General features: G+C 53.7%; 1 protein-coding gene across 4 annotated transcripts in view; it reads right to left on the reverse strand.

The window, feature by feature from the left end:
- Positions 1 to 15,676: 15,676 nt before the first annotated feature.
- Positions 15,677 to 23,900, reverse strand: part of BRD1 (bromodomain containing 1) — a 68,479-nt gene continuing 60,255 nt past the window's right edge. For 2 of the 4 annotated variants that reach the window (XM_049884694.1, XM_049884693.1), the window contains exons 9-13: positions 23,657 to 23,792; positions 23,036 to 23,163; positions 22,306 to 22,415; positions 21,426 to 21,580; positions 15,677 to 16,830 (exon numbers count right to left, since the gene is read on the reverse strand). In XM_049884694.1, coding sequence (XP_049740651.1) covers positions 16,647 to 16,830; positions 21,426 to 21,580; positions 22,306 to 22,415; positions 23,036 to 23,163; positions 23,657 to 23,792 — 713 coding nt within the window. In that variant the 3' untranslated portion in view covers positions 15,677 to 16,646. Of the gene's footprint in view, positions 16,831 to 21,425; positions 21,581 to 22,305; positions 22,416 to 23,035; positions 23,164 to 23,656; positions 23,793 to 23,900 lie in introns of those variants that run through there. The other 2 variants (XM_049884696.1, XM_049884697.1) reach the window with 2 other exon arrangements.

The raw sequence follows: 23,900 nt of genomic DNA on the forward strand, positions 1-23,900 counted from the left end.
GCTTGCATGTGATATTAATGATATTGTTCCATAATTTTTACATTCAGTTGGATCACCTTTCTTGGGAATAGGCATAAATATGGATCTCTTCCAGTCAGTTGGCCAGGAAGCTGTCTTCCATATTTCTTGGCATAGATGAGTGAGCACCTCCAGCGCTACATCTGTTTGTTGAAACATCTCAATTGATATTCTATCAATTCCTGGAGCCTTGTTTTTTGCCAATGCCTTCAGAGCAGCTTGGACTTCTTCCTTCAGTACCATCGCTTCCTGATCATATGCTACCTCTTGAAATGGTTGAACATCGACTCGTTCTTTTTTGTATAATGACTCTGTGCATTCCCTCCATCTTCTTCTGATGCTTCCTGCATCATTTAATCTTTTCCCCATAGAATCCTTCACTATTCCAACTCGAGGCTTGAATTTTTTCTTCAGTTCTTTCAGCTTGAGAAATGCCGAGTGTGTTCTTCCCTTTTGGTTTTCCATCTCCAGCTCTTTGCACGTGTCATTATAATACTTTATTTTGTCTTCTTGAGCCGCCCTTTGAAATCTTTTGTTCTGTTCTTTTACTTCATCAATTCTTCCTTTTGTTTTAGCTGCTCTAAGTTTGAGAGCAAGTTTCAGTGTCTCCTCTGACGTTCATCTTGGTCTTTTCTTTCTTTCCTGTCTTTTCAGTGACCTCTTGCTTTCTTCATAGATGATGTCCTTCCACAACTTGTCTGGTATTCGGTCACTTGTGTTCAGTGCGTCAAATCTATTCTTCAGATGGTCTCTAAATTCAGGTGGGATATACTCAAGGTCATATTTAGGCCTACTCAAGCTTTACCGAAACCCGAGTTTAACTGAAGGGAGCACAACCTGGACCATGGAGTCGGCCATCCACAGGCCCGCGGCGTGTCTGAGGTTTGACCAGTGCCCCATTTCTGACGACCTATGGCAGAAACTATGGCGTCTGCCCCTCTCCAGTCTCCCTCACCAGCGAGAATGATGGGGAAACACAAGGGTAGTAGGCTGCCTGGCTCAGACCCCACCACCGTGGGAGTAGCCAGGACAGCCGGCTTCCTTTGTGGACTCAACATAATTACCCCCCTCAACTCGGAAGGTAAAGCAGAGAAAGGAGATCGGTGCCTTGTAGATCCCATTTGGCATGACGGAGCTCTCACACACCTGACGCTGACTGCTGGCCAGTTGCCAGGCCCTCCCACATATGGCCCCTTCTGGAATGGGGTGGCAGAGTGCAGGGAGCCCAACACCCACTTAGAGGCCGCCCTCCCCGCCCTTCCATCCCTGCCCCCATCCAACCAGGCCTCATCCTGCCTCTTCCTGCCTCTGCCACTCCCATCCTACCCAGTCCCTGCCCAGCCCCAAATCACGCAGCCGGCCCCCCTCGCATTCTCATTCCCCACCCCTTTTCCTCCCGATCCCTGATCCTGTGGAGATGTAAGCCCTTTCCCACCTTGTGCACAGGGTCTGCGTGGTCTGGAGGGCTCACCTGTCCTGAGAGGAGGTGGGCAGGACTTGAGGGCTGTGGTCTCAGGGGTGATCGACAGGCCAGGCTTGGTCTCCTGGCAGGCGGTGATTAACTGGGGGGCCCGGGGCAGAGACTGGGAGACTGTAGTCCAGGCCTTGTGGGGATGGAGGAGGGGGCAGCACCCCCACGGGGGCTCAGGCGTGGAGACGAATGAGCTGGGGACAGGTGGTGGAGGGTGGGGGTCACGGCCGGGGCCCCTGGAGGACACCTCAGAGGATGCTTGGGTTGGTGGACACGGAAAGACCCTCAGCCGTCCAGGGGGCCTGGAGGGCTAAGCCGAGGCACGACTGGAGACCTGAGGGAGGGGCCTCAGGTAGGTGGGCCAGGACCTTGGCTCCAGCCAAGGAGTAGGGACTGCAGAGGGGTGGAAACCCGGATTGGATCCTAGCCTCCACACTGGAAGCAGCCTGAGGCTCGGAGACTCCTCCCAAAGACTTTGAGGCCTGCAAGGGTCCTTAAGAAATGGGAGAGGAGGGCAGATTTGGGTGGGAACTCTCCCTGGGGCTGACAGACGTGCCCTGCTCCTGGCCTGCCTGACCCATCAACTACCCTGTTCCCTCCTGCGTCTAGGGTCCAGGAGTCCTCTGCTCGACCCACTCTGTCACTCACGCTCCCAGTTCGGCAGTAGCCCTGCTCTGAGTCCCCTATTTTCTGTCTTTGCAGCCCCAGGACCCTTCCCAGCTGGCAGAGAATTTACCAGACCAAAGGAATGGGCACTGCAGAGGCAGAGCCAAGGCCAGGGGACTGGGCATACTGGGGCAGCTTCCCACAAGACACAGGGCCCGGCAAAGCTGATACCAACACTTCGCAGACAAGTCCATCACGCAGAACCAAGGAGGCCCTCCAGCCTCTGTCCCCCTCCTCACTGCAGCCCTCCTTGACCCACCTGACTGGCTCCAACCCTTGGGGTTAACAGGAGCTGAACCCAGGCGAGTCAAGGAGAATAGAAGCTGGAGGAAGGCCAGGCTGGGCTCCGACTCCTGATGACTTGAGGTGGGACGAGGAGGTCCTGGGCATAGTCGCCCTGGACCACTGAGGGCCAAAGAGGAGGGTGTGGGTCAGCTGTAGCAGGAGGGATTTGAGACTCAGTCTGCGGGCAAGGGCCTCTCCCCCCGTGCTGATGAGGCTGCCACTGTAGCTGCCGCTGCACCTCAAACCCTGCGAGACAGTGAAAACACCATTCCTGGTCCATCCCACCAACTGGACCAGCAGGCTTGACCCCAGACCCAGAGCCCAGCCAGGCCACCTGCAGACCCTCCAGTTGCCTGCACTCCCGCACCACCCACCCCTCCAGCAGACCAGGCCAAGCTCAGACCAAGTGGTATGCGAGAGTTAGGGGGTGGAGCACCTCCAGAGACCAGTCTCTGGCAGGCTACAGGTGGAGGGAGCTCTGGCCTCCTGGATGTACACCTCAGAGACCACGAGGGAGTGTCCTCTGTGTGTGTTGGCCCCTGACCACCGATCCTGGGCCTGCCCATGGGCTTAAACCTGCCCTATTTCAGTCTGAAGACTTGGGAAGCCAGGTGCCCAGGACAGGACTGAACAAATGGGAAATGAATGAGTGAGATGCCTGAGAAGACAGATCTGTCTCACGTCCATCCACTCGTCATCTTAGGTGCCTCTCTGGGCCATTCTTGCGGTTATATTTATAACATGCGCACACATACACACACATGCACACCATATGCACTCACCCTCATTTGCACAAGCACACGTGCACACTGGCATGTCCACATACAGGCACACTCACAGAGACACACATGTACACACACGTGCTCAGGTGTGGGGCACATGCCCATACAGGCACTTGTGCGAACACTTGCAGGCATCTGTGGGCATGCAATGCATACTCACAGGCACATGTGCACACTCACATGCATTCACCCATATATATGTGCACACTCACTGGCACGCACATGCACACGCTCCCACATGCACTCACGCATGCAAGCACATGTAAGGACACTCACTAGCACACATGCTTACACACTCCCACATGCACTTGTACATGCATGTACACTCACATGCACACTTACAGGTACACATGTGGACACCCACATGCACTCAGATGTGTGCACAAACATGCACACTCATAGGGGCACGTGCACACACTCCCACATCCACTCACACATGTATGCACACTCGTGGGTATACTGTGCTCACATATTCATGCACATATATGCACACTCAGGCACATGTATGCACACACTCCCACATGTACTCACACATATCACACACGTGCACATTTATATGCACACATGTGCATACTCCCACATATACTTACACATGTATGCACACTCACAGGCACATGGGTGCACAAATTTGTGCACACATATACATACTCAGGCACACATGCACACACTCCCACATACACTCACGTGCACACATCTGCATGCTCATACATACATGCACACACATGTGCACACTCGCCAGCACACATGCGCATGCTCCCACATATACTCTCTGTCATGGATTGAATTGTGTCCCCCAAAAAATATATATCAACTTGGTTAGGGCGTGATTCCCAGTACTGTGTGGTTGTCCTCCATTTTGTGATTGTAATTTTATGTTGAGAGGATTAGGGTAGGATTGGAACACCACCCTTACTCAGGTCACCTCCCTGATTCAAGGTAAAGAGAGCTTCCCTGAGGTGTGGACTACACCACCTTTTCTCTCTCAAGAGATAAAAGGAAAGGGAAGCAAGCAGAGAGTTGGGGACCTCATACCACCAAGAAAGCAGCACCAGGAGCAGAGCGCGTCCTTTGGACCTGGGGTCCCTGTGCCTGAGAAGCTCCTCGACCAGGGGAAGGTTGAGGACAAGGACCTTCTTCCAGAGCCGACAAAGACAGAAAGCCTCCCCCAGAGCTGATGTCTTGAATTGGGACTTTTAGCCTACTTTATTGTAAAGAAATAAATTTATCTTTGTTAAAGCCATCAACTTGTGGTATTTCTGTTATGGCAGCACTAGATGACTAAGACATTCACACATGTGAGCACACATACCCTTACTCACAGGTACACGTGTGCACACTTCCACATGTACTCACATGTACACTCACAAGCATATGGGTATGCACATTTGTGCACACATATACGCACTCAGGCACACATGCACACACTCCCACATGCACATCCACACAGTCACACATACATGCACACACATGTGCACACTCACCAGCACACATGCACACACTCCCACATATACTCACATGTGAGCACACATATGCACACTCGCAGGCACATGTGCACACCCCACATGTACTCACACATGCACACACTCCCACATTATTGCACATGCATGCACGCTCACAGACACACATGTGCACACATGCACACACATCTTAGAGCCCAAGTGGCTTGGGCTCCTACATAGCCCTAGGCTTGACCCCTCTTCATGATTAAGCTCCACGTGTTTGTCCACACGGCTGGTCAACACCAGCAAGCTGAAGCAATCTCTGAGCTCAGGGCTTCCTGTTCAGGTTAGTGAGATCGCTCTGCCTCCGTGTCCATCTCCTCTTCTTTCTGGAAGCCATAGCCCTCAGCCCTGGGCCCAGCACAACCCCTTTGAGGTGCTGGAGTGTGGTCCACACAGTCCAGGGCCTGCAGCAGTGTTGGGGCACACATTCTCAGGAATGTACAGTTAGGTAGACAGTAAATAGCGGTGGGTCTCACAGAGCCAGAAGGCAGACTAGGGGCCTCTCCTCCTCTCAGCCCCTCGTCCTCTTGGCCCTGGGCCTAGCCAGGAGCCTCTGGTCTTTTTGCAAGCTCTCCCCCAAGTCAGCAGAGTACATCCAAGGTCAGCCCTGGCCACCTTGACAAAACCCAGCTTGTGCCTGGGTGCTAGAGCCACAGATGGCGTCTTGGAGCCCTGATGAATTTTTAATTTTCAATATCTTGGCATCTATCACTTTTTAAGATCAGATAAAATAACCCCTCCAGAATACCAAAACATTTATTTTTAAATACCAGTCTCATGGGTGAGGTGGCGGGGACTACAATAACCTGACTTGTGCCCACTCTCACGCCCACTCGCAGCCTCGTAACTCAGCAGTAATCGTGTTATGACCGCAGCGCCAACTGAGCTTGTTTTATGGAAACGATATGCTTTTAAAGTGAGCTGCTGGGTTACAAATAGCTCAGGCAGGAGCCCAGTCAGGGGCAGCACAAGGCAACAGAGCCCTGGAGCCTCCATGGAGAAGTGCCCTCTGGATTGGAGTGGGGGCTCCCTGCAGGGTGGTGCCAGCACCCCTCCACCTGGCATATGCGTGGCCATGTGGGCATTGCCCTCTTCTTCAGAATGTGTCTGCCAGCTGTGGGTGTCCGGTCCTCAGAGAACCTCAGCCCACAGGCATGGCAGCTTGACATGGGACCCCAGGCTGCAACCCTGCTCCCCAGCCTCATTGCCGGGGGTGGAGAGAATCCTCCTGCGGCCTCGTGGGTCCTTGGAACACACCCTCCACGTGGCCAGGGGCCTCCCTGCTGCCTCCTTCCTCTGGGCTTGATCCTTATCAGGCCTGCCGGGACCCCCAAGAGTCTGTGTTTCTGTGCATATTCCACTTGGGGTCTCTTGCGACCCGTCCATTCATCCACTGAGCGCCCGACTGAGCTCCCCAACAGGTCGCCCCTGTGGGCAGGTCCCCTGGGGCTTCAGTGGTGAACAAACACAGCTGCTGCCCCCAGGAGCTCCTCTCCCTGGAAGAGGATGGTGAGACAGGTGTCAACAGGAGACGGGTGCCGGGCCACCGTGAGTGCTAGGAGAGGGAGCAAAGCAGCTCAGGGCAACGGCAGCTGCTTTAGATCGCAGGGCCACTCTGGGTGGCGACCTTATGGCATGAATGTGGAGGGACAAGCACTGGACACAGGCACCTCTGGATGGTCCACAACCTCCACACCCCGTAGACACTCCTATGGTGCTGCTCTCCAGCACTGGTTCCTTCTGGGGGTCAGCTCGTGACCCTGGGGCAGCTGAGGAGGGAGCCAGCCCACCGACACTCACGGGTACTGAGCAGGGCCTGCTTTGTGGGTGCATCTGCCTGGTTGGTTCACAGAGGAGTCCCGAGAGGAGCAGCTGACGCCCTGGTGCTCCAGCTAATATCGACTGCTAGAACTCAGGAGGCTTCCTGGGGGATGCGGGTCCAGCACTGCTCATCTCTCTCTCTGCTCTGCATCTCTCTCTGTCTCTCCCTCTGACATGAGTGCAGGTCCCCTGGATTCGTCTCTGGAAGGATCTTCCAGTGTGTTGACCGCGAAGCTGCAGCCCCAGGTGTTCAAACACCCAGCTGCTGGGAAGGTATTTTGCTGCCATGGCTGGGGCACTCAACGGCTGGCTTTAGTAAGGGAGATCACCTGGGTGGGCCTGACACCATCAGTTGAAAGACTGTGGAGCAGAGTGAGGCCTTTCTAAAGAAGAATTTCCGCCCGAGCTTCAGTCATGCCGAGAGCGTCCTACTGCCCTTCCCAAAGCCTGCCCTCTGGATTCTGGATGTGCCCAGCAGCCCATGGTTGCGTGAGCTTACCCTAGAGATAAAGCTTGCCCCATGACCCAGCTTTACCCTCTGCTGCTACTTAACCCTCCTCCCCTATCTTACACTGAGCCCCTACCTTAATTTCTCACCCTACCTAACCCTCCGCCCCACCTTACCCTCCACCCCTACCTTACTCTCAGCCCCGACCTCACCCTGTGCCCCTACCTTACCCAGTTCCCCTACCTTACCCTGTGCCCCTACCTTACCTTGTGCCCTGAATTTACACTCCGCCCCAACTTACCCTCCGCCCTGACCTTACCCACCACCCTGACTTTACCCTGTGTTCCTACCTTACCCACTGTCTGTCCCTACCTTATGCTCCGCCCCTGCCTTACCCTCTACCCATACCTTACCGAGCCCCTACCTTAACCTCTGCCCTGACTTTACCCTAGGCCCTACCTTACCCTCTGCCCCAACCTTACCCTCTACCCCTACCTTATCCTCCACCCCTACCTTACCCTAAACCCCTACTTTACCCTCCATTCCTACCTTACCCTGAACCCCTACCTTACCCTCTAACCCGACCTTACCCTCCACCCCTATCATACCCTGAGTCCCTACTTTACCCTCCGCCCCTACCTTACTCTTTGCCCCTACTTAGCCTCCCACCCCTACCTTACCCTCCACCCCCACATTACCCTCCCCCCCAAGCTTACCCTCACCCTGACCTTACCCTGTACCCCTACCTTACCTTCCATCCCTACCTTACTTTCCGCCCCTACCTTACCCTCCACCCCTGCCTTACCTAAAGCCCCTACTTTACCCTCCTCCCTGACCTTACCTTCCGCCCTGACCTTACCCTATGCCCCTACCTTACCCTGTGCCCCTACCTTACCCTCCGCCCCTACATTACCCTCCACCCCATCTTACCCTAAGCCCCAACCTTACCTTCTGCCCTGATTTTATGCTCTGCCCCTACCTTACCCTCCACCCCTACCTTACCCTCCACCCCATCTCACCCTCTTCCCAGAGCTTATGCTCTGCCCCTACCTTACCCTCTGCCCTGACCTTACCCTGTGCCCCTACCTTACCCTCTGCCCCTACATTACCCTCCACCCCTATCTTACCCTGAGCCCCAACCTTATCTTCTGCTCTGATTTTATGCTCTGCCCCTACCTTACCTTCCACCCCGACCTTACTCTCCACCCCTACCTTACCCTCCATCCCTACCTCACCCTCTTCCCAGAGCTTACACTCTGCCCCTACCTTACCCTCTGCCTTGATCTTACCCTGTGCCCCTACCTTACCCTCCGCCCCTACCTTCCTCTGAGCCCCTACCTTAACCTCTGCCCCTACATTATCCTCCACCCTGACCTTACCCTCCGCCCCTACCTTACCCTCTGCCCCCAACTTACCTCCCCCACTACCTTACCTGGAGCCCCTATCTTACCCTCCACCCCCACCTTACCCTCTGCCCAGACCTTGCCCTGTGCCCCAAACTTACCCTCCACCCCTCCCTTACCCTCTGCCCATCCCTTACTCTCTGCCCCTACCTTACCCTGAGCCCCTACCTTACCCTCTAACCTGACCTTACCCTCCACTCCTACCTTACCCTGAGTCCCTACTTTACCCTCCGCCCCTACCTTACCCTCCCACCCTACCTTACCTTCCGCTTCACCTTACCCTCTGCCCCAGCTTACCCTGAGCCCCTGCCTTACCCTGTGCCACCTGCCAGCACTGTTTCTCTTCTCTCTAAAATTTCCCACCCTGTGTTTGAGTCTGCCTTTGGTCCTTGGGTCAGCATAGCCATTCCCCTGCCTGCGGTCCACACCTCCTACAGTAGCACCCAAACATCTCAGTGCCATTGTGGCGAGGCACAGGGGTCACAGGGCCTGAAGGACATGTCGAGGCTGAGGATTCACGGCTCCAGCTGAGCAAGGTGCAACATTCACCCCAGGATCTACTTTCAGGAGCAGGGGCTCCTCCACCCCACTCTGCAAGAGTGAAGGCCAAGGAGGCTGTCTCCAGAGCTTCTGCAGGACGCAGGAAGCAAAGGAAGGGAAGCAGAGGCACCACCGGCTGGGGGTCAGGGGTAGACTGTTCTGCTCAGGTCTCAGCTGCACTGCACTGCGTGTCCTGGCTGATGGAGGGGTGGGAGGAGGCCTGGGATTCGCCGTGCCCCCTCTCCCCAGAGGTCTGTGGTGTGCAGGGGATGGACAGCCAAGTCAACTCATCACGAAGGCGGACACTGGGAGGTGGGTGGGGATTAAGAAAGGTTCTGGTTTCTGGGGCAAGAGAGAAAGGCGCACCTTCTGCTCCCTCCTCACCCCAGAAAAGCAGGGACACAGCACATCCCTGATCCCCAGTGCCCACCTGCTCTGTGCTCACTGCGCGGAGAGTGCAGTTGTGGGTGAGGGCGGAACCCCAAAAGGGCACGTCCTGAGGGAAGGAGAAGGTGCCCTGGCAAGGCTACAGCTGTGGGAGGGGGAGAGGGTACCCTGAGAGGGAGCACCCAGGAGGACATTGCCAGTCCCAGGCTTTACCCGATGCCTTTGCTGCACAGAACCCTGTGCCCGCCCCCAGAATTCGGGAGGTGCAGTACCACAAGATCAGAGCCAGGCCTGGGGGCGGGGTGTGGAGCGCAGCCCAAGGGGCCACGGCCAGGGCTGCAGGGGCACTCCTCTACAGCCATCTACGCAGGCTTTCAGAATAAAAGCCTCCCCATTTATCTGCCTGTGAGGCCAGAGCCAATTCTGCTCCTTCACGCTGCGGGAACCGTGCCCAGTGTGGAGGGGCTCAGGGGGTGGGACCGCAGGGACTCAGATGGGCAGATTCCTGCGTCAGCAGGGCCGTGCTGCCCTCTGGTGATTGTGAGCCACTCTCCGACTGAGGGAGACTAACCCTGCATCTGCGGGGCCAGGGGAGCCATGGCTCTGTGAACGTGGGGGGCTGGGGCTCCCCAAGGCCAAGGACTCTGGCCTCTTCCCTGCACTCCTGGCCACCTGCCCTCAAGCACTATTTTAAATGCAGCTTTAAAGGAATAAAGGCGAAAAGCCAGCTCCCAGCAGGAGCTTAGTTCACCTGACAGAATGAATGTAAGAATGTACATCCTACCCAGCCTCAGAGCACAAAGCTGGACATCTTTCCGGAGGATGAGCTGCCCAAGCCCAGGCTTCTGGCTCCAGCTTCCGTGGGTGCTCTATTGGCCTCCTCCTGGACTCTGTGGGGTCTGACTACCCCTCACCCCGTGCTCTGAAGCTGCCCCCTCAACCTAAGCCACCCTGGTGGTCCTCCAGGTCCACACCCCTAGTCCCCAAAAACAATCCCAGGAGTACCAGGATGCCTGGAAACACCACACACACACATACACACATGACCCAGAGCTGCAGCCTGGACCCCAGGTGCTCAGGAGGCCCCAAGCAACAGGTGTCCCCACCTTAAACAAACTGCACATGATAGGAATCCAGACTGTTCATAAATGCCTCAAATAATCAGAAAAGTGCGCCAAGTTTATGAAGAGGCAGTGCCCAGCATGGATGAGACCCAGGAATCCAGGAGCATGGGCCCAACTCTCTAGCCATGTGGGAAATGTGTTGAAGGAAAATAAGAAAACAAGGAGGCAGAGCCAACATGGTGCCCTAGACAGATGCATCATGCCATCCTTCTGCAGCAAAGACCTGAAAAACTAAGTAAAACAGATACAAACATCAATCCTGGAACGCTAACCAGTCAGTCCCTGGAGAAGGAATCATGCTTGGTAGAGAGTCAGCGAAAAAGAGGAAGACCTTCAACGAGATGGATTAACACAGTGGCTGCAACAATGGGCTCAAGCGTAACGATTCTGGGGATGGTACAGGACCGGGCAGTGTTTCATTCTGTTGTACACAGGGTCGCTATGAGTCAGAACCAACTCGACAGAACCTAACACAACAATAAGCATCAAATGAAGGGATAAAGAAATAGATCAAACACCAAATGGAAGAAGAAACTAAAGGAAAACAGAAAGCAAGGAGAGATATGGAGTGGAGGTCCCCTGCCAACTAACATGGCACAGTGTTGCCATCTTCAAGCACAGCCGTCAATGATCCTGGACTGAGAGTATGGGAAGGCAACTTCACAGAGCTCCCAACAAAAGACAGAGCACCCAGTAGCCAGGAATGCACGCTTTCCCACCCCTCACCCTTCTGCCCCATACGCCACTTCCACCCCTCCCAGCGGGCCGCACTGAGGCACCTTGGCTGGAGAGCTACCAGCCTGCCAACAGCTCCGGCCTGCCCCACCTCCAGCTGCTGCTCTGGCCACGGCATGCTTTTCTGTTTTTCTCTCTCCCACCTAGCCCCACACACCACCTCTACCCCTTCCCACTGGGCCACGCCATGCTGCCTTGGCTAGAGAGACACAGGCCCACCACAAGCAAGGGTCTGCCCCGTCCCTATTTGACGGCTCCTTTCTTTTTCCTTTTTCTACTTCCTCTTTCTCCCTCCCACCTAGCCCTGTAAGACACTTCTACCCCTCCCCACCAATCCTCACCACGCCCTTATGAATAGAGAGGTCCCAGTGCTGCCACCCTGGGTCCCACCCACACCCACCCACACCACCTGCCCCACCCACCAGCACGATTTTCCATTTTTCATTTTATTTCTATCTTTCCCTCCCGCCTAGCTCCATAAGCCACATCCTCCCTTCCTACTGGGCCATGCTGAACCACTGCAGCTAGAGAGCCACCAGCCTGCCACTTTCTACCTCCCACCTAGACTGATACACCACATCCCCTCTCTTCGTTCAGGTCCCCAGGTCCTCCCTGGCCCCACCCACTGGCTACCCCCTCCTTTTTTTTCTTTCTCTTTTCTTTGTTCCCCCCACATAGACCCATACCCAACACCTCCTTCCCTCTGGCCCTCTCTGTGCTGCCATGGCTAGACCATCACTGGCTCGGGCCCAGCCACCGCACCAGGCCCACACTACCCCTCCCCTCTCATCACTCAACCAGCTGCAGAAAGGAGGGAAGAGAGACCATACCACTCCTCATCTGACACCCCTGCCTATCTGGCAAGGGGCTGTGAATGCTCCCACACCACTGGACCGACATCTGGAGGAAGACAGCACCCACCCAGTCCGTCCTCAGTCACCTCACCAAACCAGTGTACAGCGAAGCAGGCTCACCCTGCATGGTGCTGCCCTGCCCATCCAGACAAGATAGTGAGAGCTATCGTGCTCACAGATGAGTAAGCGGCAAAGCACGCATGGCCCACCCGCCCTGATATATCAAAACAAAGAAGCAGGATGAAACAAATGAACATACAATCCATGAATAAAGAAAATAATACCTTAATGTCTCAGAGACAGTAAACAATATCAAAAAATATTAAATAAGCAGGACAAGATGGCTTCATCAAGTGACCAAAATAATCAGATGATCTTACAGTAGAATAAAAGGCAGTAGAACAACTTGATATGGAATTCAAAACACTAATATTTAGGGCTCTTGAAGATATTAGAATGACATCAAGGATATCATACATGAAGAAAGCAAAAGATCATTAAAAAGACAGGAAAGAAAGGGAAAAAAAGGATGTCAAAAGAGACTCTGAAACTTGCTCTTGAGCGTAGAGTAGCTAAAGCAAAAGGAAAAAATAACGAAGTAAAAGAGCTGAACAGATTTCAAAGGGTAGCTCCAGAAGACAAAGTATTACAGTGAAATGTGTAAAGACCTGGAGATAGGAAACCAAAAGGAAAGAACACACTCAGCATTTCTCAAGCTGAAAGAACCGCAGAAAAAATGATGTCCCGAGCTGCAATATTCCACAGGGACCAGTCTTAGAGGACATCATGCTTGGTAGAGCAGAGGGTCAGTGAAAAACAGGCGTTGGAGCTGACTCGACAGCACATAGCAACGGGGGAAATATTGAACAACACAGGAAGCATCAAAAGATAGAAGGAATACACAGAGTCACTGTACCAGAAAGAATTGGTCAACGTTCAACCATTCCATGAGGTAGCATATGATCAAGAACCGATGGTACCGAAGGAAGAAGTCCAAACTGTACTGAAGGGAGTGGTGGAAAACGAGGCTCCAGGAATTAATGGAATACCAATTGAGATGTTTCAATAAATGGATGCAATGCTGGAGGTGCTCACTTGTCTATGTCAAGACATTAGGCAGACAGCTTTCTGGCCAATTGGCTGGAAGAGATCCATATTTAAGCCCATTCCGAAAAAAGGTATTCCAACAGAATGCGGAAATTATCCAACAATATGATTAATACCACACTCAAGTAGAATTTTGCTGACGATCATTCAAAAGTGGTTGCAGTAGTTTATCGAGAGGGAACTGCCAGAAATTCAAGCCAGATTCAGAAGAGGATGCAGAACAAGGGATATCGTTGCTGATGTTAGTGGATCTTGGCTGAAAACAAAGAACACCAGAAGGATGTTTACCTGTGTTTTATTGACTATGCTAAGACATTTGACTGTGTGGATCCTAACAAATTATGGATAATATACTGGAAAGAATGGGGATTCCAGAAAACCTAATTGTGCTCATGAGGAATCTGTACATGGATCAAGAGGCAGTATTTTAAACAAAACAACAGGATACTACCCGGTTTAAAGTCAGAAAAGGTGTGCATCAAGGCTGTATCCTTTCACCATACTTATTCGACCTGCATGCTGAGCAAATAATCTGAAAGCTGGACTACAGGAGGAACGTGGCATCAGGATTGGAGGAAGACTCATTAACAACCTGCGTTACACAGATGACACAACCTTGCTTGCTGAAAGTGAAGAGGACTTGAAGCACTTACTGATGAAGATCAAAGACCACAGCCTTCAGTGTGGATTACACTTCAACATAAAGAAAACGAAAATCCTCACAACTGGACCAATAAGCAACATCACAATAAACAGAAAAAAATGTTGAAGTTGTCAAGGTTTCGTTTTACTTGGATCCACAACACCCACGGGAGCAGCAGTCAAGAGTATGGCCTCATTTTGACTGACGATACTGAGCTTTTCCATCGTCTCTTTCCACAGATGTAGTCGATTTGATTCCTGTATATCCCATCTGGTGAGGCCCATGTGTAGAGTCACCCGTTTATATAGTTGTAAAAAGGTTATTTGCAATGAAGTCCTTGGTCTTGCAAAATTCTATCACTCCTCTTCTGAATCCAGTTTGAACTTCTGTCAGTTCCCTGTCTAGCCCTGACACCCCAAAGACCTTCTGCCATCCCCCAGCCCTGGCACCCAGCAGCCTCACCCCCACCCCCAGCACCTCCCACAAAGTGAGGTAGCAGAAGGCAGTCAGCTCCAGCTTCCGCCAGGTGAGACCAGATGCTTAACTGTCTCATGCTGCCCTGGATCCTTTACAGCAAACCCCTCACCTGATGGTCAGGTAGGAAAGAAAAACTTTATCGGCCCCTCAAGGGGTGCCCAGGGACTCTGAGAGAAGGGCCTGGCACCCACACTCATGTGCTGGCTGTCAGGGCTCAGGTTCAGGTGTCACTGGCTCTGGGTGGTAAGTTGACCCCAGCTCCCCATGGCCCCGCACAGCCCAGCACTCTCATCCACGGTGGGAGCAGCATCCATCCCCTCTGACCACCCACAGAGGAATCCCCCCAGATTCACATCTCAGCCTGGAAAGGAAGCCATCCCATGCTGCCCCAAAAGGCTTTTCAAGGTGCAGTGTCTGAGGTCAGGGTCCTCCTGGGCCAGGTCCTCACCAGTCCTCTCACCCTGCACTGATCCAGGTTCTTGGCCACCAGGAATGGACCTCGGCAGATAGAAAGCATCTGCCAGACACACGACAGAACCATCGCAGGAGGACTTTATTGTCAGGTTTCTATGGAGATGTTATAAACAACGGAGACTTAAAAATATGATTAGGTTAAAATAAAGATATGAGTAGGTTAAAACAGCAGCAGTCAAGATATCCAAAGACACACTGCACTGGGCAAATCTGCAAATGACCTCTTCAAAGTGTTGAAAAGCAAAGATGTCACCTTGAAGGTGCACCTGACTCGAGCCATGGTCTTTTCAACTGCATCACATGCATGTGAAAGCTGAACTAATAAGGAAGACGGAAGAAGAACTGACTCCTTTGAATTATGGTGTTGATGAATAATATTGAATATACCATGGACTGCCAAAAGAACGAATAAGTCTGTCTTAAAAGAAGTGCAACCAGAATGCTTCTTAGAAATAAGGATGGCGAGACTGCATCTTACATACTTTGGACATGTTGTCAGGAGTGATCAGTCCCTGGAGAAGGACATCATGTTTGGCGAAGTACAGGGTCAGCGGAAAAGAGGAAGACCCTTGACGAGGTGGACTGACACAGTGGCTGCAACGAGCTCAAGCGTAACAACGATTGTAAGGATGGCTCAGGACCGGGCAGTGTTTCGTTCTGTTGCGCAAAGGGTTGCTGTGGGTCGGAACTGACTTGACCGCACCGCACCTAACAACAACAAAATAATCATGTCACTCAAGCCAATGTTACTGAACAAATCTCTGCCTTCAGAGAGAGCCACTGGCGAAGAGTGGATGTGGCCCTGCCCCACCCTCCTGCCCCCTAACCTTGCATTTAGAGATAGAGTTATGAATAAAATGGCCACGACCATCCAAATCTTGACTTTTTATTTTTTAATATAAAAAACGCATTTTGGAAACCCACCCTACTTTCCCCCTACCATAATGCTTTAACCTTTTAAAAATAAAAATAAAGTACTAATTCTATATACATCACATGTACCATACAAAAATGTATCCAAAGTTTCTATTGCTACCAAAGTGTTCTAAATTAAAACAAGTTACAGAAAGCCCCTCATTGTAAACAAAAGATTACAAGTTACAAAAATCAAAGTACACACGAGCCATCCAGTCATTATACGAGGACTACCACGTTTCTCCCAAAGCAAGTTGGATCTTTATGTGCCGGTATAAAAATGCTTATCAATATACTTTTGTAAATTTATTTTCATTATAAAGCAAATGAATACAATTTCTACAATAAATAGCCTGCTGGGAGGCCCTGGTGGTCGGGACGAAGGGCCGGATAGGAAGGGCTGCTGGGGACGGGACGGAGGGTCGGACGGGGAGGGCCGCGGGGCATGCTGCCCGGAGCACCGCCTGGGCAGCAGCAAAGTGTTTTTGGTGATTTGCGAGTGATGTGCTCTTTCCACAAAGTACCATTCAAAATAATGTCATTTTCTTTCTTAAAATACACATTTGTCATTGTAAATTTACATCCATCTTATTAAATAAGTGGTACTCTGTGTGAAGAGTATGATTTACAAAATTATTCAACATTCAAAAGTCTTTAAAAAAAAGCTACAGATCAAAGGAGGTGGCGGAAGCAGCACCGTCAGGCATGAAGGCGACTCGGCTCACCGGGCCTTCGTGGAGGCGCCCATGCTGGCCGCGCTCTGCAACGGGGCAGTTTCTGTAGAAAACTGGAACTAACCTCCCCCTCCCCGAGGAAAAGAATTAAAGAACTATGACTAGAAATCAGAATAAGTTAAGTTTTAAACAATATACAGATATGTACAGCTTATGAACACTATGGACAGGTGCCAGGTGGCGGGGTCAGTGGGGGCCAGCCTGGTCCGGTGGGCGGCAGCCTGAGGCCATCTGCAGGAGGTCGGGTGTGGAGAAAGCACTCAGTCTATGTCGCTGAGGTCGCTGACTGGCTCCCCATGGACACGGCTCAGGTGGTTCATGGCGCGGTCAAAGGCAATGCGCACGGCTTTCCGGATGCTGGAGTTCCTACCCTCCATCATCTTCAGCTTGTCAATGGTTTCATCAATCCCAAGGGGAACCATCTTGGACTTGGGGAGCCACTGCCTTTTAAAAAAAGAGAGATGGGAAAATAAATATCATTTGCATATTCTACTTCAACATGCTTCCTGTGACAACCACACGCACACCTCCAAGCCCTTCTCGGTTGAAAAGAGGCCCAGCCCAGCCCTGAAGCTCAGTTACCAGGGGTCGGCGCCACGCGGCAAGGGCCAGGAGCCACGTGGTGAGGGCCAAGCCAAGGCAGGAAAAGTAAGAGCAGGCTGCCTGTAAGAAAGCCCCTGGTGCCAGCGGCACCTTGCTACAGCCAGGAGCTAGGACCCAGGTCCAGGGTCAGGGTCTGCCCTCAGGGTGGGGGTGGTCCCCCCGGGGCCTGACCACCCTTGCAAAGCATAGCCAGGTGGGGCATGAAGACCCAGTCATTGCCATGACGGCCACCTCTCTGACATGCCCCTGTCCCCCAGTGCCAGCTGTGCCCTGAAAGCCAGTGTGCAGCAGGCTCAGCAGACCACCCTCCACTCCCTTCTCCTAGTGGCCACGGTACCACACCAGGAGCTCCTGCTTTCATGGAGCTCACGGTGCTGATGGGGACAGATGATAACCACGCAAAGCACGTGCAAACATGCACACATACACGTGCACCACACTCACATGTGAGCAGGTACAGTCACATAAGCACACGTGCTCATGCACACATGCACCCACACCCGCGTGTGCTCACACACGAACACGTGCTCTTAGTTATCTAATGATACTCCAACAGAAACGACATACAGGGAAATCACACCAGGTGACAAAATGGTGGACAATCACATAATACTGGCAATCACGGCCTAGCCAAATTGACACATATTTTTGGGGGACATAATTCAATCCATGACATTCCACCCTTTGGCCCCAAAATTCATGTCCTTAGCACATGTAAAACACATCTACCCCATCATATCATAGCAAAAGCCTTAAATCAACTCCAAGTCCAAAACCCAAAAACTCTTCCTCATCTGTGAAATCTGGAATACAAGTTATCTGCTTCCAAAGTACAATGGTGGGACAGGCACAAGCCAGACATTTCCATTACAAATGGGAGAAACTGGAGTTAAAGAAGGGATAACAGGCACCAAGCAAGTTAGCAGAACACATTACATTAGCCCTCGAGTCGTGAGAATAATTTTCTCTTCTCTGAGACAGTTTATATACAATGGCCCTGCCCTCCAGACTCTAGGTATTGGCTACACTCTCCAGGTTCTGAGTGGAGGCCCCTCAGCCCTGGGCTTCAGCTTCACCTTCTAGGCCCAATGGGACAGACTCTGCTCCCTCTGCTTTAGGCGCACCATTCTCCTAGTCCATCTGAGTGGTGATTCCACCCTTAGAAACACCAGAGGCCATGGCTCCACCCTTTGAGACCCCAGAGGCCATGGCCATACCTTTGAGACTGAGGCAGCTCGGATTCCTGTGTTCCTTGTCTCTTCAGCTTGATTCCTGGTTCCCTGGCCTCTCAGCCCCACATCTGCCCTGCTGGGGCAAGTGTTCCAAAACTCTGTAGCTCTACCAATTGGTGCCTGGAGGCACCTCACTCTGCCAGTAAACCTCTGCCAGAAGGCCCTCGGCTCTCTCGCTCCATGGGTCAGCACCAGCGCTGTCTTGCACCAGTCTCCTGGTTCTGCTGCTGCTGGTTCTCTGCTGCTGCTTCTCAAGGTCTGTGCTGTCTCCAGTGTCTCAGCTCTCCTCTTTCCTTCTGAGTCCTCTATCCATTCAGTGTCAAAACCACTTCCACACCTTAGGTATCTGTTAGAACATCAACCCACTCACGGCACCAGATTCTTAGTCGTCTCGTGCTGCTCTAACAGAAACTCCATAAATGGATGGCTTTAACAAAGAGAAACTTATTCTCTCACAGTGTAGTAGGCTAGAAGTCCAAATTCAGGGCATCAGCTCCAGGGGAAAGCTTTCTTTCTTGTCGGCTCTGGAGGAAGGTCCTTATCCTCAATCTTCCCCTGGTCTCGGAGCTTTGCAGCTCAGGAACCTCTGGTCTGAAGGGCTCACTCTGCTCCTAGTACTGCTTTGTTAGTGGTGCGAGGTCCCACGTCTCCCTGCTCGCTTCTCTCCTTTATATCTCAAAAGAGATTGTCTCAAGACACAATCCAGCCTTGAAGACTGAGTCCTTCCTCGTTAACATGACTGCTACTAATCCATCTCATCAACATCATGGAAACAGGATTTACAACACACAGAAAAATCACATCAGATAAAATGGCAATCATACAATACTCGGAACGACAGCCTAGCCAAATTGATACACGTTTTTTCAGGGACACAATTCAATCCATCACATGCAATCACACACATATTCTCACACAATGACACACACATGCTCACATGTGTACACACACGTACACACTCACGTGCACATGGTCTCACACACATGCAGGCACACATTCTCACATGCATGCACTCTCACAAAAATGTACACTCACACATGCACGCACTTTTGCATAAATGTACTCATACACATTCATGCACTCACATAAATGTACATGCTCTGGCACACGTACTCTCATGTGTATGTACACATTCTCACATATGCTCTCGTGTGTACATGCTCTCATGCACACGTGTGTATACGACCTCATACACATGCAGGCACACACATGTACACATTCTCACACACATGCTCAAGGGTACACGCTCACACACATGCACTCACGTGTACACTCACACACATACACTCCATGTGTGTACATGCTCTCATACACACGCACACGCTGAGCACTGAACCAGACGTGGGGTGTATCAGGGAGGCAGAGCTGGGTCCAGTGCATAGGAGACCGACAGGAGGATCTGAGCCCAGCTGGGCCAAGGCAGCCACGCTCGCCACCTCCTGAGCTGGGGCTGGCTCAACCTGGACGTGGGCAGAGGTCGCCGCCCTTGGCCCTGACTTGGTAACAGCTACAAAGTAGGCACACAGTGGCAGGTCAAGGTCAGGAACAGAAGGCTGGGGGGATGGATCATCTAGAACAGCTCTGCGGGTAACCAGGAGCCCTGGCAGGTGGTCAGCATGCGTCTGCACACCCTCTACTGGCTCACTCACCACCCCGAGATGCGGCTGGGACAGGCGCAGATGGGGCTGACAGCAGCCGGGCGGAGAGGCCTGAGCCCCTCACTATTTGACCATGGCAGACAGGGGCCCAGCCCCTCACCATTCAGCCAGGATGGACCAGGGTCCCAGACCCACACCACTTGGCCAGGGCTGATGGGGAGCCAAGTCATTGCACATGCAGCCCGGGTGAGTTCTGGAAGAGCCTTTAAGCCCCCATAAAGTCATGTGGACACAAGCAGCCTCTGGCACACCTCATCAAACAGCTCATACTCAGACTTGTATGTGGTGGGGTGGGCTTTGTCAGAAAAGTTGTCACAGAAGGTCATCAAAGAGGGCCACGTGGGCTCAGACCTCTTCTCCTGAGTAGAGCGTAAACAGAAACACAGGCCCCCCGTTCAGGGGTGTCTTAGGTTTGCCAGAATGTGGTATATCGGTGCTCCCCAATGCTCTGGGCAAGGACAGACTGGGGCAGGCTGTGCCATGAGCACGGGTGGGAGAGGTGAGGAAGACAAGGACAGGCTGGAGCAGGCTGTGCCGTGAGCACGGGTGGGAGAGGAGGTGAGGAAGACAAGGACAGGCTGGGGCAGGCTGTGCCATGAGCACGGGTGGGAGAAGAGATGAGGAAGGCAAGGACAGGCTAGGGCAGGCTGTGCCGTGAGCATGGGTGGAAGAAGAGGCAAGGAAGGCAAGGACAGACTGGGGCAGGCTATGCCATGAGCACAGACAGGAGAGGAGGTGAGGAAGACAAGGACAGGCTGGGGAGGCCTGTGCCGTGAGCACGGGTGGGAGAAGAGGTGAGGAAGACAAGGATAGGCTGGAGCAGTCTGTGCCGTGAGCATGGGTGGGAGAAGAGGTGAGGAAGACAAGGACAGGCTGGGGCAGGCTGTGCCATGAGCACAGACAGGAGAGGAGGTGAGGAAGACAAGGATAGGCTGGAGCAGGCTGTGCCGTGAGCATGGGTGGGAGAGGAGGTTAGGAAGGCAAGGATAGGCAGGGGTAGGCTGTGCCATGAGCATGGGTGGGAGAGGAGGTGAGGAAGACGTGCACTTAGCGGGGACACCACAGCAGTCGGGTTAAGAGGTGGGGAAGGGAGTAGCAGGTGCAGAGGCCAGAGGTGGGAGTATGCCGGGACAGGTACACGGGGCAGTGGGAGGGAGGTAAGGCAGAGCGCTGGGCCCTAGAGCCCACCTAGGCCCCACAGGTACCATTAGGGACATGAAGCACACAGGTAAGAAACCAAGAAAAGAAACAGGACCAGGCCATCAGGGCTTGGGGAGAAACGAGGGCTGATGCTGGCCCTTGGAGTCGTGTCCAGCTGTCTAGCGGGGCCAGGCAGGGCCCTCCTCTTGCCCGGCTCCAGCAGAACCCACCCACCTTGGAAGAGGGTCATGCAGACGTGGAGCGCCTAAGGTGGATATTACTCCTCATGGAGGAGCCACACACATCACTGCTCACATTCTACATGTGCGTTTAACAACCACACAACCAAGGGACCCAAGTCCAACACCTGAGACTCCTTCCCACATGGCTACCTGTCTCTACGTACCAACTTCTCTTGTTATCAAAAAACAGCACCAAAAACAGCTTCTCGTCGGACTTGGTCTGCATGTGCTCCCCAATCTTCAGCACATCCAGCGGCGGGGCTGGGATGGTGACACCATTATGGTGGCCAGGCACACGGGGCATCTTGGGGTCAATGATCTGTGGGGAGGGAACACACTCGGTCACTGACACCCCCACTCAGAGATCCTGTTCCACAAAGAAGCACGTGACAGGCACTGCCACAGTGGCCACGGTGCCCGCACGCCAGGGGATGTGGGGATGCCAGGCAGAACAGAGGTCGGGAAGGTGCCGTCTGCACCCACACAGCACATGTGCCAACATCGTGATCACAGACTCGCTTGGCAATGCCCTTGCCCTCAAGGACACCCAGCGCTGGTGGGTTTATGAAGGTGAAACTTGGACACGGCCCTGAAGACCCCAGACATCTTGCCACTGATGAGGGCTGTGTGCCTGCCACACTGTGTTCAATCTCTTCCCGACCCTCCCCCAAACACCACCAGTGGGCATGGTCCCTGCGGCAGCACTGGACAAAAAAACAGGATGCCACCCATGCACAGCAGTGGGGACGGCTCCAGGCTGCTGGGACCCTGGCCTGCGGACGCAGCAGCTACAATCCTCTCTCCCTGGGAGCAGCATCATCTCAGTGGCTCACCATCCCCAAGGGCTCCGAGCTGGGAGTGGGCACCAAACCCAACCCATCCATCGTCGTTGCCTGTGCAGTCCCCTGCTCCCCACAGGCGGGCACGTCCTTCACCACCCACCCCAGCACACCAGCAGGAGACGAGAGGCTGGACGGGGCCCCAGGAGGTCTTCTGTCATGATGTTGGGCACGGCCTCACCCCACAACCCCTCTGCATGCTTACCAGTGCAGGGTACGAGGGGTAGCCACTGCACTTGGCCCACACCACTTTCAGGGGCTCGAGCACGGAGGCTGCAGCGTCGGTGGAAATCCACATGTTGTTCTGACCGACTTCTGGAGAAGGAAGAGCATGGAGACAGTCAGTACGCAGGCTGTGCCTCACAGGCCCCCATTCAAAGACAGAGGTGCTGCCCGTCTCCACCCACAGATCCCGCCCATCCCCTCCCACAAGACAGCCTGACGCAGCACCTAGGGGATGTGGTGGAGGCCCTGCAGAGATTTCAGAGCCCAGCATCCTCCCCCGCCAGACTCAGCAAAGGGAAGTGCTGACCCCTCCCAGCAGATGCTGACCAACAGGTGGGGCTGCAGGTGCAACCTGACCAGGCCTTTCTCAAGGAGGGTGGCTGTGGCTCGTACCATCCCGAGTACCCCGACTTACACCCCAGCACACAAGGCACTCCCACCAACACACGAGGGCACAATGGAAACCCCGGTGGGAAGAAGCACAGCCTCTGGCCCTCCACTCCCCTGGTGGTCCCAGGTTTGTGGGAGAACCTTGTACAGCTGGCTCTGCTCCTGACCACTGCCTTCTGGACCTGCCCCCACGAAGACCCTCCAGGCCTGCAAGCATGCCCCAGGGTCCAAGCCCCCCTACTACTCCTGCAACACTAGTCCCCCCTGGGGTCCCCATCCCCACAACTAGCATCAGCAGGTGCCCACCGACGACGACTCACCCGCGGCAATGCGCGCTGCCTTGGCGTAGTTGCCATTCTCAATGCAGGAGATCAGCTCGCTGCGGTCCTCCAGGGTGTGCCTGCGCACCAGGGCCGGCTTGCCACGGCCACACTTGGGTGTGCTGAAACTGCAGGGCAACAGCAGTGGCTCAGGGCCACTTTTCACACCACTGTTCCCCCAAGGGGCGTGCCCTTGCGCCAAGCTGTGTCCTGGCGGAGGGCAACCCCTTGGCTGCTCAGACTCAGAGGTGGAGGCCCTCCCTTGCACTGGGAACCAAGAGGGTCTGGGGGGCCTAGAGGGTAGGTACACAGCCCAGATGTACTTCCGGAGTCACAACAGTGCCACCTGCAGGCTGAGAGGCAAGACTCGGGGAGGAAAAGAATGGAACTTAGATTCTGAAAGTGTCCCTCTTCTCCACTGTCTGGGTCCCATTTCTGGGCAGGATGTGCACACCTGCATCCCTCGGCCCTGTTTAGGGGCTGAGAGGGAGCCAAAGGCCCCTCATTTTGGAACTGCCGTGAGGATGCCAGGGCAGGACGCACACTGCAGGCAGCTGGGTAGGTGGCCGAGCAGCTGACCCTGGCCCCTCCACCCCAGAGCTTCCCCCATCCCCGGCTCACCTCACATCGCAGAGCAGGCTGTTGCTGGAGGAGATGCTAGACTCAGAGGCACAGCGACGCCGGGGAGCAGCTTTCCTTCCCTGGGCGCTGCCCAGCTCCTGCTCGCCCCGCGTACCCCCAAAGCCATTGGTGAGACCTGGAACAGGAACAGATGTGCGGCTTAGCAGAGGGGCTGCAGGCCTGCCCCACACCCCCACTTTGCCCCAGCTGTCTCTCAAGGGCCCGGCACGGGCAGGCAGCAGCA

Source organism: Elephas maximus, chromosome 4 (genome assembly GCF_024166365.1).
Source record: "Elephas maximus indicus isolate mEleMax1 chromosome 4, mEleMax1 primary haplotype, whole genome shotgun sequence".
Classification (NCBI taxonomy): domain Eukaryota; kingdom Metazoa; phylum Chordata; class Mammalia; order Proboscidea; family Elephantidae; genus Elephas; species Elephas maximus.